This window comes from Rhinopithecus bieti, unplaced genomic scaffold, assembly GCF_001698545.2.
Source record: "Rhinopithecus bieti isolate Rb0 unplaced genomic scaffold, ASM169854v2 scaffold_51734, whole genome shotgun sequence".
Lineage (NCBI taxonomy): Eukaryota > Metazoa > Chordata > Mammalia > Primates > Cercopithecidae > Rhinopithecus > Rhinopithecus bieti.
In genome coordinates this window covers 725,516-736,699 of record NW_016820683.1, presented here as the reverse complement: position 1 = coordinate 736,699, position 11,184 = coordinate 725,516, and the positions used below count along the sequence as shown (strand labels likewise).

The 11,184-nt window shown below is 38.7% G+C and overlaps 1 protein-coding gene and 1 pseudogene across 4 annotated transcripts in view; one reads left to right on the top strand and one right to left on the bottom strand.

Moving 5' to 3' along the window:
- The window catches only part of ENTHD1 (ENTH domain containing 1), a 154,162-nt gene extending 143,914 nt beyond the window's left edge, over window positions 1-10,248 (top strand). For all 4 annotated transcript variants that reach the window (XM_017859861.1, XM_017859863.1, XM_017859865.1 and 1 more), the window contains one exon: window positions 9,003-10,248. In XM_017859861.1, the coding sequence (XP_017715350.1) occupies window positions 9,003-9,607 (605 nt within the window). In that variant the 3' untranslated portion in view covers window positions 9,608-10,248. The remainder of the gene's footprint in view (window positions 1-9,002) is intronic.
- Window positions 1,288-2,461, bottom strand: LOC108520454 (mitochondrial fission regulator 2 pseudogene; annotated as a pseudogene).
- Window positions 10,249-11,184: the final 936 nt, after the last annotated feature.

The window sequence follows — 11,184 nt, the reverse complement described above, 5'->3', positions numbered from 1 at the left end:
AAAAAAAAAAAAAAAAAAAATTGAAATCTAATTAATATGCCATAAAATGCATCCTTTTAAAATGTATGATTTAGTAGCTTTTAGTATATTCTCAGAGTTGTGAAATCATCACCACTAATTCAGAAACACTTTCATCACCCGCTAAAAGTCCTACACTCATTAGCAGTCACTCCCCATTCTTTCTTCCCTCTAATTCCCATCAACCACAGATCTTGTTGTCTCTATGTATTTGCCTAAACATTTCATATAAATGAAATCATGCAATATGTGGCCTTTTGTGTCTGGCTCATTTCACTTAGCCTAATATTTTCAAGATTCATCCATGTTGTAACATATATCAGTACTTCATTGCTTTTTATGGCTAATTCCATTGTAACGAAATATATATACAGATGTAAATATAGATATAGCTATATAGATAGAAAATATAGTATATTGTATACCAAAAGTATAGCGTATAGTATATAGTATACCAAAAGTATATTTCTCTCTATATATATAGAAGAGAGAGAGATCTCTATAGAAGAGAGAGAAATAAAGCTTTCTCTCTTCTATAGAGAGACAGAAATAGATATACTTTTTGCTATTACAAATAATTCTGCTACAAACATTTGTGTAAAATGTTACGTTTTTATTTTTTAAGGCTCGTTTATTATACACTCTACAAAAGAACAGAGCATAAATGTAGTAAAGAACAAAGGAAACAAAAATGGCAGGCATTCACATTTACACAGCAAGTATGGACGAAACTTGTCAAGATTCTTTAAATACTTCTACTTTTAACATTTAACAGCCAAAATCAGTTTCTACAAATAATTTATTATCTCAGCAAGAAGTTTTAGAAGACTCAACCTATGTGATTCAAACTATGACTATCTTAATGAAAAAAGTTTAATGTTACCCTCTTTGAAAATCTCCAAATTGCTGGAAGCCAAGTAAAGCAGATCAGTACCAATTTTTAAAAGATTCAAAGACTTTTAATTCTATTACTTCTTAGGAAGTCATAATTGCTTAGAAAAATTATCCAAAGTATGTATTCATCTTTCAATGATATTAACATGCAAGAAAAAAATATCGGTACATCTAATTATCATCAGTAGCCAGTTAATTGCTGGATCTTCCAAAAACAGGGACAAGTCTTCTTAAAAGGAGTCAAGGCTTTTCAGACCTCTCCACTAATATATTGCAGTACGTAGACTTTGTTTAACTTCGTTTTACAGAAGAGAAGATCCTTTGAAGTGTAGTGGAAGACAGGCTGACATATTTCTGTGGTCTCTCCTAAGTGTATCAGCTTTTGTTGCTGATTCCTTGGTCAACAGCCTTTGTGCTTATCAGTTCTTCCTTAGTTCACTGTCCTTCTGACTGAGAAATGTGATGTCCAAACGTTGAAGTTTCTGGGCAAGAAAATGGAGAAGGCTCCTAAGATCTACTTTCTTTCTCAAATGAATCATCTTTTTGAAATGCAAATTTCTGCTTAAGTGCATGAGACGTTCAAGACACCGGATCCCCATATGAATTCTTTCTTTTCCTCTTATGAATGGGTCTGCCACCAGGTGACTGTTCAGTTGCACAGAGCTTCACTTTATTTATTTATTTATTGTCCTCTAGAACATCCAACATGTTTAGAACATCTTTATTTCTGTGGCTTTTGGAATGATGACTATACTAGCACCTGGGTGCTGTTTGTTCATTTCAGTAGCTGGATTATCTGAGTCACAAATATTATTAGATCCTAGTTGGTATGGGAAGAAAACATGGAAGCTAGAGAGAAGAAAACTGAGGAGGAAGTGGTAGTGGAGGAGGAGAAGAAAGCATTGAACGTGGAAACTGATTTTTATTATGTTAAGGCTTATTATACACTCTACAAAGGAACAGAGTATAAATGTAGTAAAGAACAAACACATATGTGCGACTCCCCACTCAGCTGAACAGCCCCTGATGATGGCATTTGTCCCAAACTAATGAGCCCACCATTCAAGCCAAAGGAACTAGAAATTGTACTGTTTTTCAGTTCCTGCATTTCCACAATTGCAGCAATCTGAGAGTGAAGAAAAGTTAGCTCATCTTCAAGGGCACCTATTTTTTTTTTAATTGCAGCTTCATTTACAAACAGATCATTTTTCACTGGTTTGTTATGTTTTAGAGCAGATGACAGTGGATCCCAAACTAGTTGCAAAGGATGGACATGTTCCATTTTCTCTTCATTTTTCCATATACTATTTTGAAATCTGAGAAAATTGGCTTCCTCAACATTTGCCACACACAAAATATCAGCAAAAGATGGAACAATAGATCCAGAATTATCAGAGTCTACAGAGTTCAAGAATTGGATCAACTCAAAATTGTGCCTTCAACAAGGTTCTAACAGAAGCATTTTCTCAATAATATGAACAGTATTTCTAGTTGATCCATAGTCTTTATTTTCCCAAATCAGCAAAACCTGATCTATAGGAATGCCAGAATATTCACAATGAGAGACACTGATGAAGCAAATACAGAAGCCAATCCAAGGAAGCATTGTCAGTTTCTTGGTACCTTTCTCTGAAGCTGGCCTTCTGGCAACTACCAGAATGGCAAGTGGAGGGCATTATGAATCCTGTCTCAGAATCCTCCATTGAAGAGACACTGATCCTGGTCCAGGACTACGCACACATCGACCTGGTGCCTGCTCACACACCTTGGATTGCAGGCCACAGTCAGTAACGATGACCTTACTGAGCGGTGTGAGATCAACCTGGTGCCCAGCCCCAGAACCCCTTGCTCAGCCAGGGTAACTCCCTAGGAGGCATGGTTGCCTCCTCCTGTTCCCAGCCAACCTATCACTGGTCCCAAGGACAGGACCATTCAGTGTTACATTTTTAACCATAAAACAAAATCAGAATATTTTAATTTGTATGTAGTTAACTTGACAGACATTGTATATCAGCTAGGGAAACTTAAAGAGGTGAATTGGAGAATGACAAAAACTTCTCTGTTTTACAGCGAACTATTTAAAGTGTTTAGTTGACCAAAGACCTTCTGCTTACAGAAAGATTTATATCTCTAGCTCATAAGAGTTTTTAATTATTTCTAGAAATTTATTTTTGCAGCACATTTCTAAATGCTTTTAAAATGGAAAGTTTTAATATCACGATTAACTGGTCCAATATTATTTATGAGTATAATAAGTTAAAGTTAACACATCAGCATTTGCAATAATTTTATCAGTGCTATCTTCAAGCAAGCCCAACATTAATTGGTGTGCATATATCACACAATGAGATTTTAAAATACAACAATTTATTGTAGCTTATTTCCGTTCTGCTGAGTAGACTGTGTGAATGTTAACAAGAGACCCAAATAACTTCTGTAGTGAGCCTGGGCAGGAGAACTAAATGGGCAGTGAGGATGCACCCTGAAGAGCAGCTTGAAGTGTGTGTACAGCTGTGGAGTGTTTGGAAACAAAAGTAAATTGGTATGCGGCAATTATAGATGAAGTGGCTTTTTATAAGCAAAAGCATCATGTAGCCTATGACTCAAAGCTGAAAAACTGTAAACAATGATAAGCGATTTCATCAGCAGTTGTAGTCATAAGGCAAAAGAAAGGTGGCTAAATAGTAGAAAGCAGTGGGTCCCAGACTTCAGCATGCCTCAGAAACACCTGGCAGCTTGTTACAACTTAGTTTTCTGGGCCCAACCCCCCAGTTTCTGATTTAGTAGATCTGGGACCCAAGAAATTCATTACTGACAAATTCCCAGGTGATGCTACTGCAGTCACATTTTGAGAACCACCAGCATCAAGTTAAATACCAGGTTTTTAGTCATAGCATATACGTGTGACTAACCTAACTGCATATCTTTAAATATATAAGATAACGGGGGCCAGGCGCAGTGGCTCACACCTGTAATCCCAGAACTTTGGGAGGCCGAGACGGGCAGATCACGAGGTCAGGAGATTGAGACCATCCTGGCTAACTCGGTGAAACCCCATCTCTACAAAAAATACAAAATAAAAATTAGCCAGGCGTGGTGGTGGGTCCCTGTAATCCCAGCTGCTTGGGAGGCTGAGGCAGGAGTATGGTGGGAACCCAGGAGGCGGAGCTTGTAGTGAGCTGAGATTGTGCCATTGCACTCCAGCCTGGGCAACAGAGCAAGACACTGTCTCAAAAATAAATAAATAAATAAAAATAAATAACATGATAGTAATATTTGACTCAAATATTATTTCCCTCTTGGCCTACTTAAAGTGTTTCTTATTTATTCTTTCTGACTAGAGGGAGCTCAAATTCTATTTCTAGAATCTTTTCTTAGTACTTTAACAGATATGTTTTAAGTCCTAGAATCCTTTTTTTTTTTTTTTTTTTTTTGGAGACAGGGTCTCACCCTTTTGCCCAGGTTGGAGTGCCTTGGCATGACCACAGCTTACTGCAGTCTCAAACTGTCAGGCTTAGGTGATCCTCCCACTTTAGTCTCCCAAGTAGGTGGGACCACAGGTACACGCCAACATGCCCAACTAATTTTTGTACTTTTTGTAGAGAAGGGTTTTCGCCATGTTGCTCAGGCTGTTCTCAAATTCCTGGGCCCAAGCTATCCTCCCACCTCGACCTCCCAAAGTGCGGGGATTACAGGTGTGAGCCACCATGCCCAGCCAAGTCCTAGAATCTCAAGAATAGATAAGTTCTGTAAAGTGATGCACCGATCTTGCCTCAAATATCCCTACCAAATGGTTATTCAGGCTGTGCATGAGCTCTGAGCATCACTCACCATTATTATTTTCGTGTGTGAAGAACCATGACAATGAGAAAGTTTTTTTTTTTATTAATTGGGCTAAAATCTGTTTTCTGTAAGTTCTACCTATTGATCCCAGTTCTAGCTCCTGCAAACTGTGAGTAATGGAAGGTATTATTATTATTATTATTATTTTTTTTTTTTTGTGAGACGGAGTCTGGCTCTGTCGCCCAGGCTGGAGTGCGGTGGCCGGATCTCAGCTCACTGCAAGCTCCGCCTCCCAGGTTCAGGCCATTCTCCTGCCTCCGCCTCCCAAGTAGCTGGGACTACAGGCGCCCGCCTCGTCGCCCGGCTAGTTTTTTGTATTCTTTAGTAGAGACGGGGTTTCACCGTATTAGCCAGGATGGTCTCGATCTCCTGACCTTGTGATCCGCCCGTCTCGGCCTCCCAAAGTGCTGGGATTACAGGCTTGAGCCACCGCGCCCGGCCGGAAGGTATTATTATTAAGGTTTTCTGATTGTCTTAAAATAATTAGATATAGCCTCTCATCCTTCTACCATCTCTTTTTGGGTAAAGATTAGTATATCCATCAACCATTTCTTATAGATAAGATGTCAAGTCTCCTCACTGTCCTGGTTACCTGCCTTCTAAATTTGATACTCAAAATTTAACATAATTCTATAATACAGTAAAAATAATTCTAATGTAATAGAATTGTGTGGAAGTATAGAATTGTGATTAAGATCATATTCTATGACATCAGAGAACTTGAATTTGACCCATCTTTGACCTTTTCTAGCCTTGTGGTCTTGGGATTTTTAGCCTCTTTCAGATTCCTTTGCCTCATATTTAAAACGGGGTTATAAAACCTACTCCATCTGGTGCTAAACAAAGAGAATTTAAAAACAACTATTTGAGGGGGCCAGGCACAGTGGCTCACAGAGGTAGTCCCAGCTTTGGGAGGCTGAGGAGTGAGGATCACTTGAGGCCAGGAGTTTGAGACCAGCCTGGCCAATGTAGCAAGACCCCTTCTCTACAAAAAATTAAAGAAAAGAGCCAGGCATTGGTGGCCCACACGTGTAGTCTTAGCTATTAGGAAGGCTGAGGCGGGAGGGTCGCTTGAGCCCAGGTTGAGGCTGCAGTGAGTCACAACTGTACCACTGCACTCCAGTCTGGGTGACAGAGCAAGGTCCTGTCTCTAAAAAAACAAAAAACAAAAAAAAAAAAAAAACAGGCATTTGAAAAGTAGTTAAGTCCTTAGGTGAACAATTACCATGAATACCCACCTACCTCTGCAACCTGTGGCAGAGCCTGAAGATTTGTTTTCTGGAGAGGGCAGATGGAAGGTCTCTGAAATGAGAGATGCTAGGTAGAGTTACAAGTGTGGGCACTGTCACCAAAACCACAGGATTATGTGATGATATGTAAACCAGATGCTGAATGCTGCAGCCCCCTCCCCCTGCTGGCCTCCCAGCACCCTGGTAACTAGACCTTTACCCTCTAGGTAGGAGACAGGACAACTTTTCTCCTAGAGCCTCACTGGCCTAGAAGAAAGAACTAAAGATAATGACATTAGTGGTTCCCCAACAAATAACTATTCACTGAAGCTCAAAGTTGACAAGTGTCATGCACACACTCAAAGTTCCTTTCACCTTTTAATCCTTAAACATAAGCAGACAGCAAGGAGTACCAAACATCTGAAAAAAAACTTCTAATATAAAACATTGAAACAAAAACAAAGAAAAATAATTTTGAGGAAACATACACTATGAGGGGAAAGGAAAACTTTTTCAAAAGCTTATTGGTATCCTGAAAGAAATAAGAGAATACAGTATATGAAACAAGAACAAGACATTACAGCCGGGCGCGGTGGCTCAAGCCTGTAATCCCAGCACTTTGGGAGGCCGAGACGGGCGGATCACGAGGTCAGGAGACCGAGACCATCCTGGCTAACACAGTGAAACCCTGTCTCTACTAAAAAAATACAAAAAACTAGCCGGACGAGGTGGCGGGCGCCTGTAGTCCCAGCTACTCGGGAGGCTGAGGCAGGAGAATGGAGTGAACCCGGGAGGCGGAGCTTGCAGTGAGCTGAGATCCAGCCACTGCACTCCAGCCTGCGCGACAGAGCAAGACTCCGCCTCAAAAAAAAAAAGAACAAGACATTACAAAAAGAATTTCTGAAAACCAAAAAAAAAAAAAAAGAGCTCTTGAAAATTTAAAAATACAATAGCAGAAATATAAGAAATCAATGAGAGGATTGGAAACTAAAGTTGATAAAATCCACATGGAAGTAAAGCAAAAAGACGGAGGTAGGGAAAATGGGAAAGAAAAGTAAGAAAATTAGAAGACTAGTCCAAGAGATCTAACATCTGACAAGAGGAGGTTCTGAAAGAGACAACAGAGAAAACACAGAGGAGAAAGTAAGTGATTAAATCATTTAGAATAATTTTCTGGAGCTGAAGGAAATAGGTTGCCTGATTGAATTGACCTCAGTGAATGAAAATAGTCTCACTTCAGGGCACATCACCAAGAATCTTCCAAACCCTCTGAAACAAAGAGGAAATTCTGTAATACTTCAGAGATAAAACAGGTTACATGCAATGAGTAAGAATTCGAATGGCTCCAACCCCTGAACAGCAATACTAGAAACAAGAAAATAGTGAAATGTGGCCTTCAAAATTCTGAAAGAAGGATTTCTGACCTAGAATTCTTTATCTAGCCAAACTATCATTAAGCCTAAAAGTAGAGTATAGACATTTTCAGACATGCAGGTACTCAAAACGTTTACTTCTCATGGCTGTCATCGTTAACATGCCCACTACCATCTTTCTACCTTTTCAATCCAAAGATAGACTGTCTCGATTAGCCTGACCTAGATTCCTAACTGTTCTTGGCTTTTCTTGACCATGTGCTGATGAAGTTCCTGCTTTCCTTTTCATGTCCCTGCTGCTGCATCAGCTGACAATATATTTCATCCCCAAAAAAGTTTTGTGATTGGAATTTTTCCTGAGAACTGGAGATAGGCCATGGAAAGCTTTGAAACAAAAAATAGAAGCTGCCTGTCCTGGCCATAGTTTTTACAGGAGGTCCAATTTAGTGTAGAAGGGACCTGAATATGTAAAGCAAAATAAAATAATATAGAAAAATAAGCCATGTGTTCTCATTAGTAAGCATCAATTTCCCTCTTCTGTGACTTACAATGAAACTTTTTTTAAGTAGCAGGTTCAGAGTTCATTGCAAAGAGTTTAGAACTGGATTCCACCAATTTGTATCACATATCATAAGTGAATGTAAATAGACATTCCAGGAAGAAGAGAAAAAAGTTCCATGTTTAAGAAAGCTTACAAAACACATTGCTTCTCGGCCTTTTGGCTAAGATCAAGTGTAGAAAGCTTACAAAACACTTAAATAAATTACTGAAGATTTCTCAGAACTTTAAATGCACTGATGGACATTGTTAATCTCCTTTTGGGAAGCACAGTATACAATTGCCCAGTTGTATTGACTATGAAGCCTGTTTTTACAAAACATCTTCTAACATCTGAAGGAACACAGTGTTTCTCAGAAAAGTTTGGGAAATAATGATTTAGAATGAAGTGTAGGAGATTTAATGTGATTTTGCCTAAAGGAAAGTAAAACTTTCCCAAATCTGTAATTTTATGAAAAAAAAAAAAAGGCTTAGAATGCTTTTTACTTCACTTATAGTTTCTTGGTGAGAAAAAAAATGATTATATACATGTGCTAAAGTGTTCTAGATCTCAGATGTGTTGGACTTCAGTCTTGATTATATTTCACTATAGAGAGAAAATATTTATTTCACTAACTTTTGGGTACTTGTAGTTGGTAGTTCATTTTGCCATAATAATCTCCACAGGAAAAAAATTTAAAAAGTTGAAGGAATCTGTCACAGGTTTCTCACACTTTCTACTTTAAATACCAACTTAAAATGCTGGCAGTCAGTAGAATGGGGTTTAATACTTTTCTGCTCTCTCTGATTAAGTTTAGTGTAAAAATATGTTGGGCAGGGTTTGAGTCAAGATGAGTCAAGATGAATATTGATAATTCTATTTTAGTTTCATTTCCATGGTATTATTGATATATAATACATCTGTAGAGTTTCTTAGTTTCCTGCTTTGGGTTTTTTAAAGCTTATTATGAATAGTTAACATTTAAAATTCTAAGCAGTTTATTTATGTTGAGCCCTTCCAGATAGGCTTTTACATTATAAAATTATTTTAGCTATTACTCTCATTTGTATGTTGCATAAATCTTTTTCTCTCATTTACACATTTTAGTTTCAACTGCCTCTGAGGGAGCATCTTCCTTTTCTCCTTTATCCATGTCATCTCCTGATTTAGCCTCTCCAGAGAAGTCAGCTCATCTCTCATCCCCCATTCTGGCCGGACCTTCCTTCTGGACTTTGTCCCATCAACAGTTGTCTTCTACCTCCTTTAAAGAGGAAGATAAGACAAGCAAGCTGCATCACTCCTTTGCTTCTAGGGGCCCAGTGTCTTCTGATGCAGAGGAAAATGATAGCCTCAATCTACTGGGAATTCTTCCAAATAACTCTGACTCTGCTAAAAAGAATATAAGTCATATTTCTCGTAGGCACTGGGGAGAGTTTTCCACCCAAAATGTAGACCAGTTCATCCCTCTGTCCTGCTCTGGTTTTCAGTCAACCAGAGACTTCCCCAGGGAACCTGAAGCAGAGAATTCCATTGGTGTTCTTTTAAGGGAGGTAAAATGTGCGATCACTAGATTACATGAAGATCTGAGCACAGTGATCCAAGAACTTAATGTCATCAATAACCACCTGATGAGCATGAGTCTGAATAGTTCACAAATAAGCCAGTCCTCGCAGGCCCCCCAGTCTTCTGAGGGGAGCTCAGATCAGATCTAATCATCACAGTATCTATTTTTGATAGAACTCATGCGGTTCCACTTCCCCAAGACTTAAGTTAATATTGTATAAATTCATATTACTATGGCAAAAAAAGGGGATGGTTTAATTTTTCCTTGTCAGGTTTATTAACAAGTATCTTTCAAACTAATAATTTCATTTGGGTGGTTTATTTTTTAAAAGGGAAAGATGTCACCTTTGATAATTTCAGATTTGGATATTAGTTCATTTGAAACAGAAGAGAATTTCATTCTTTGATGCTCTGTACCTCAAATGGGTTAAGTATTAGTGAAAATTGTGGTAAGACCTCAAACTGCAAATGACTATTCAAGAGCTTTTGGATAAGGAGGCAGAAAGAAGCTCTTTACCTTTCAACTGTGTGGAGCTTATTAACAAGCCTCTGAGGTGACCTAGGAGGATCGAGCTTGGGGTATACATTTCACGTGTTCTTTTGCAAGTTTTAGGTTCTGCAAACCAAGGGCCAGAAATGTTTTCTTTCTTCCAGAGACTAGTGTTGGGAGTTAAATGGGAACAAGTAGGACATGGAGCAAATGTTTTTACTGTCTATGTATATTGCAAAGTGAATTCAAATCCATCCTTTTATTCTATTTTAGAAAATAAATTTGATATTTTTCATCTTATGTGTATCTTTTTAATTCATTAAGACAGCCTTTCAAATAGAAATGTCTCAGTTCTTTATGGGCAAAACAATCCAATTTGGGGATTACGGGCCAGTGATTCCCAACCCTGCTGCACACAGGAATCACCACAGAAACTTTTTTGCTGTTGTTGTTTTATATTTGTCTGAGAGAATAGTGTAATGGGCTCCATGTGCCCACCACTCAGTTTCAACAATTACCAACTCAAGGCTAAAATAATCCTGATTATTTTGAAGACATACGAAACATTTTAAAAATATACTAATGCCAGGGTCCTGCTCCCAGACAAATTGAAACTGGTTTTCGTCATGCAGACTGGATTAGGAGATAAAGGAATTGTCACTGAAAGGATTTTAAAGCTGGAGGAATTTGGCGTGGTTGAAGAATGGCAAGAAGGCTGGTGTGGCTGGAGTGAAGTGAGCAAAGGGGAGAGTAGACAGAGATCAAGGTCATGGAGCAAAGATGACAGATGACATAGGTTCTTAAAAACTACTGTTAGAGACTGGGTGTGGTGGCTCACATCTGTAATCCCAGCACTTGGGGAGGCCAAGGCAGGTGGAACACGAAGTCAGGAGTTCAAGACCTGCCTGGGCAAGATGGTGAAATCCCATCTCTACTAAAAATACAAAAAAAAAAAATTAGCCGGGCATGGTGGCGGGCACCTGTAATCCCAGCTACTCAGGAGGCTGAGACAGAGAATCACTTGAACTCAGGAGGCGGAGGTTGCAGTGAGCCGAGATCGCGCCACCACCCTCCAGCCACTGGGCAACACAGGGAGAATCCATCTCAAAAAAAAAAACAAAAACAAACATTGTTTGAGATTTTGGCTTCTACTCTGTGAAAATAAAAATTAGGATGGAGTTTAGGATATAAAATGATATGTGACCTTTGATTCTTTTTTTTTTTTTTTTTTTTTTT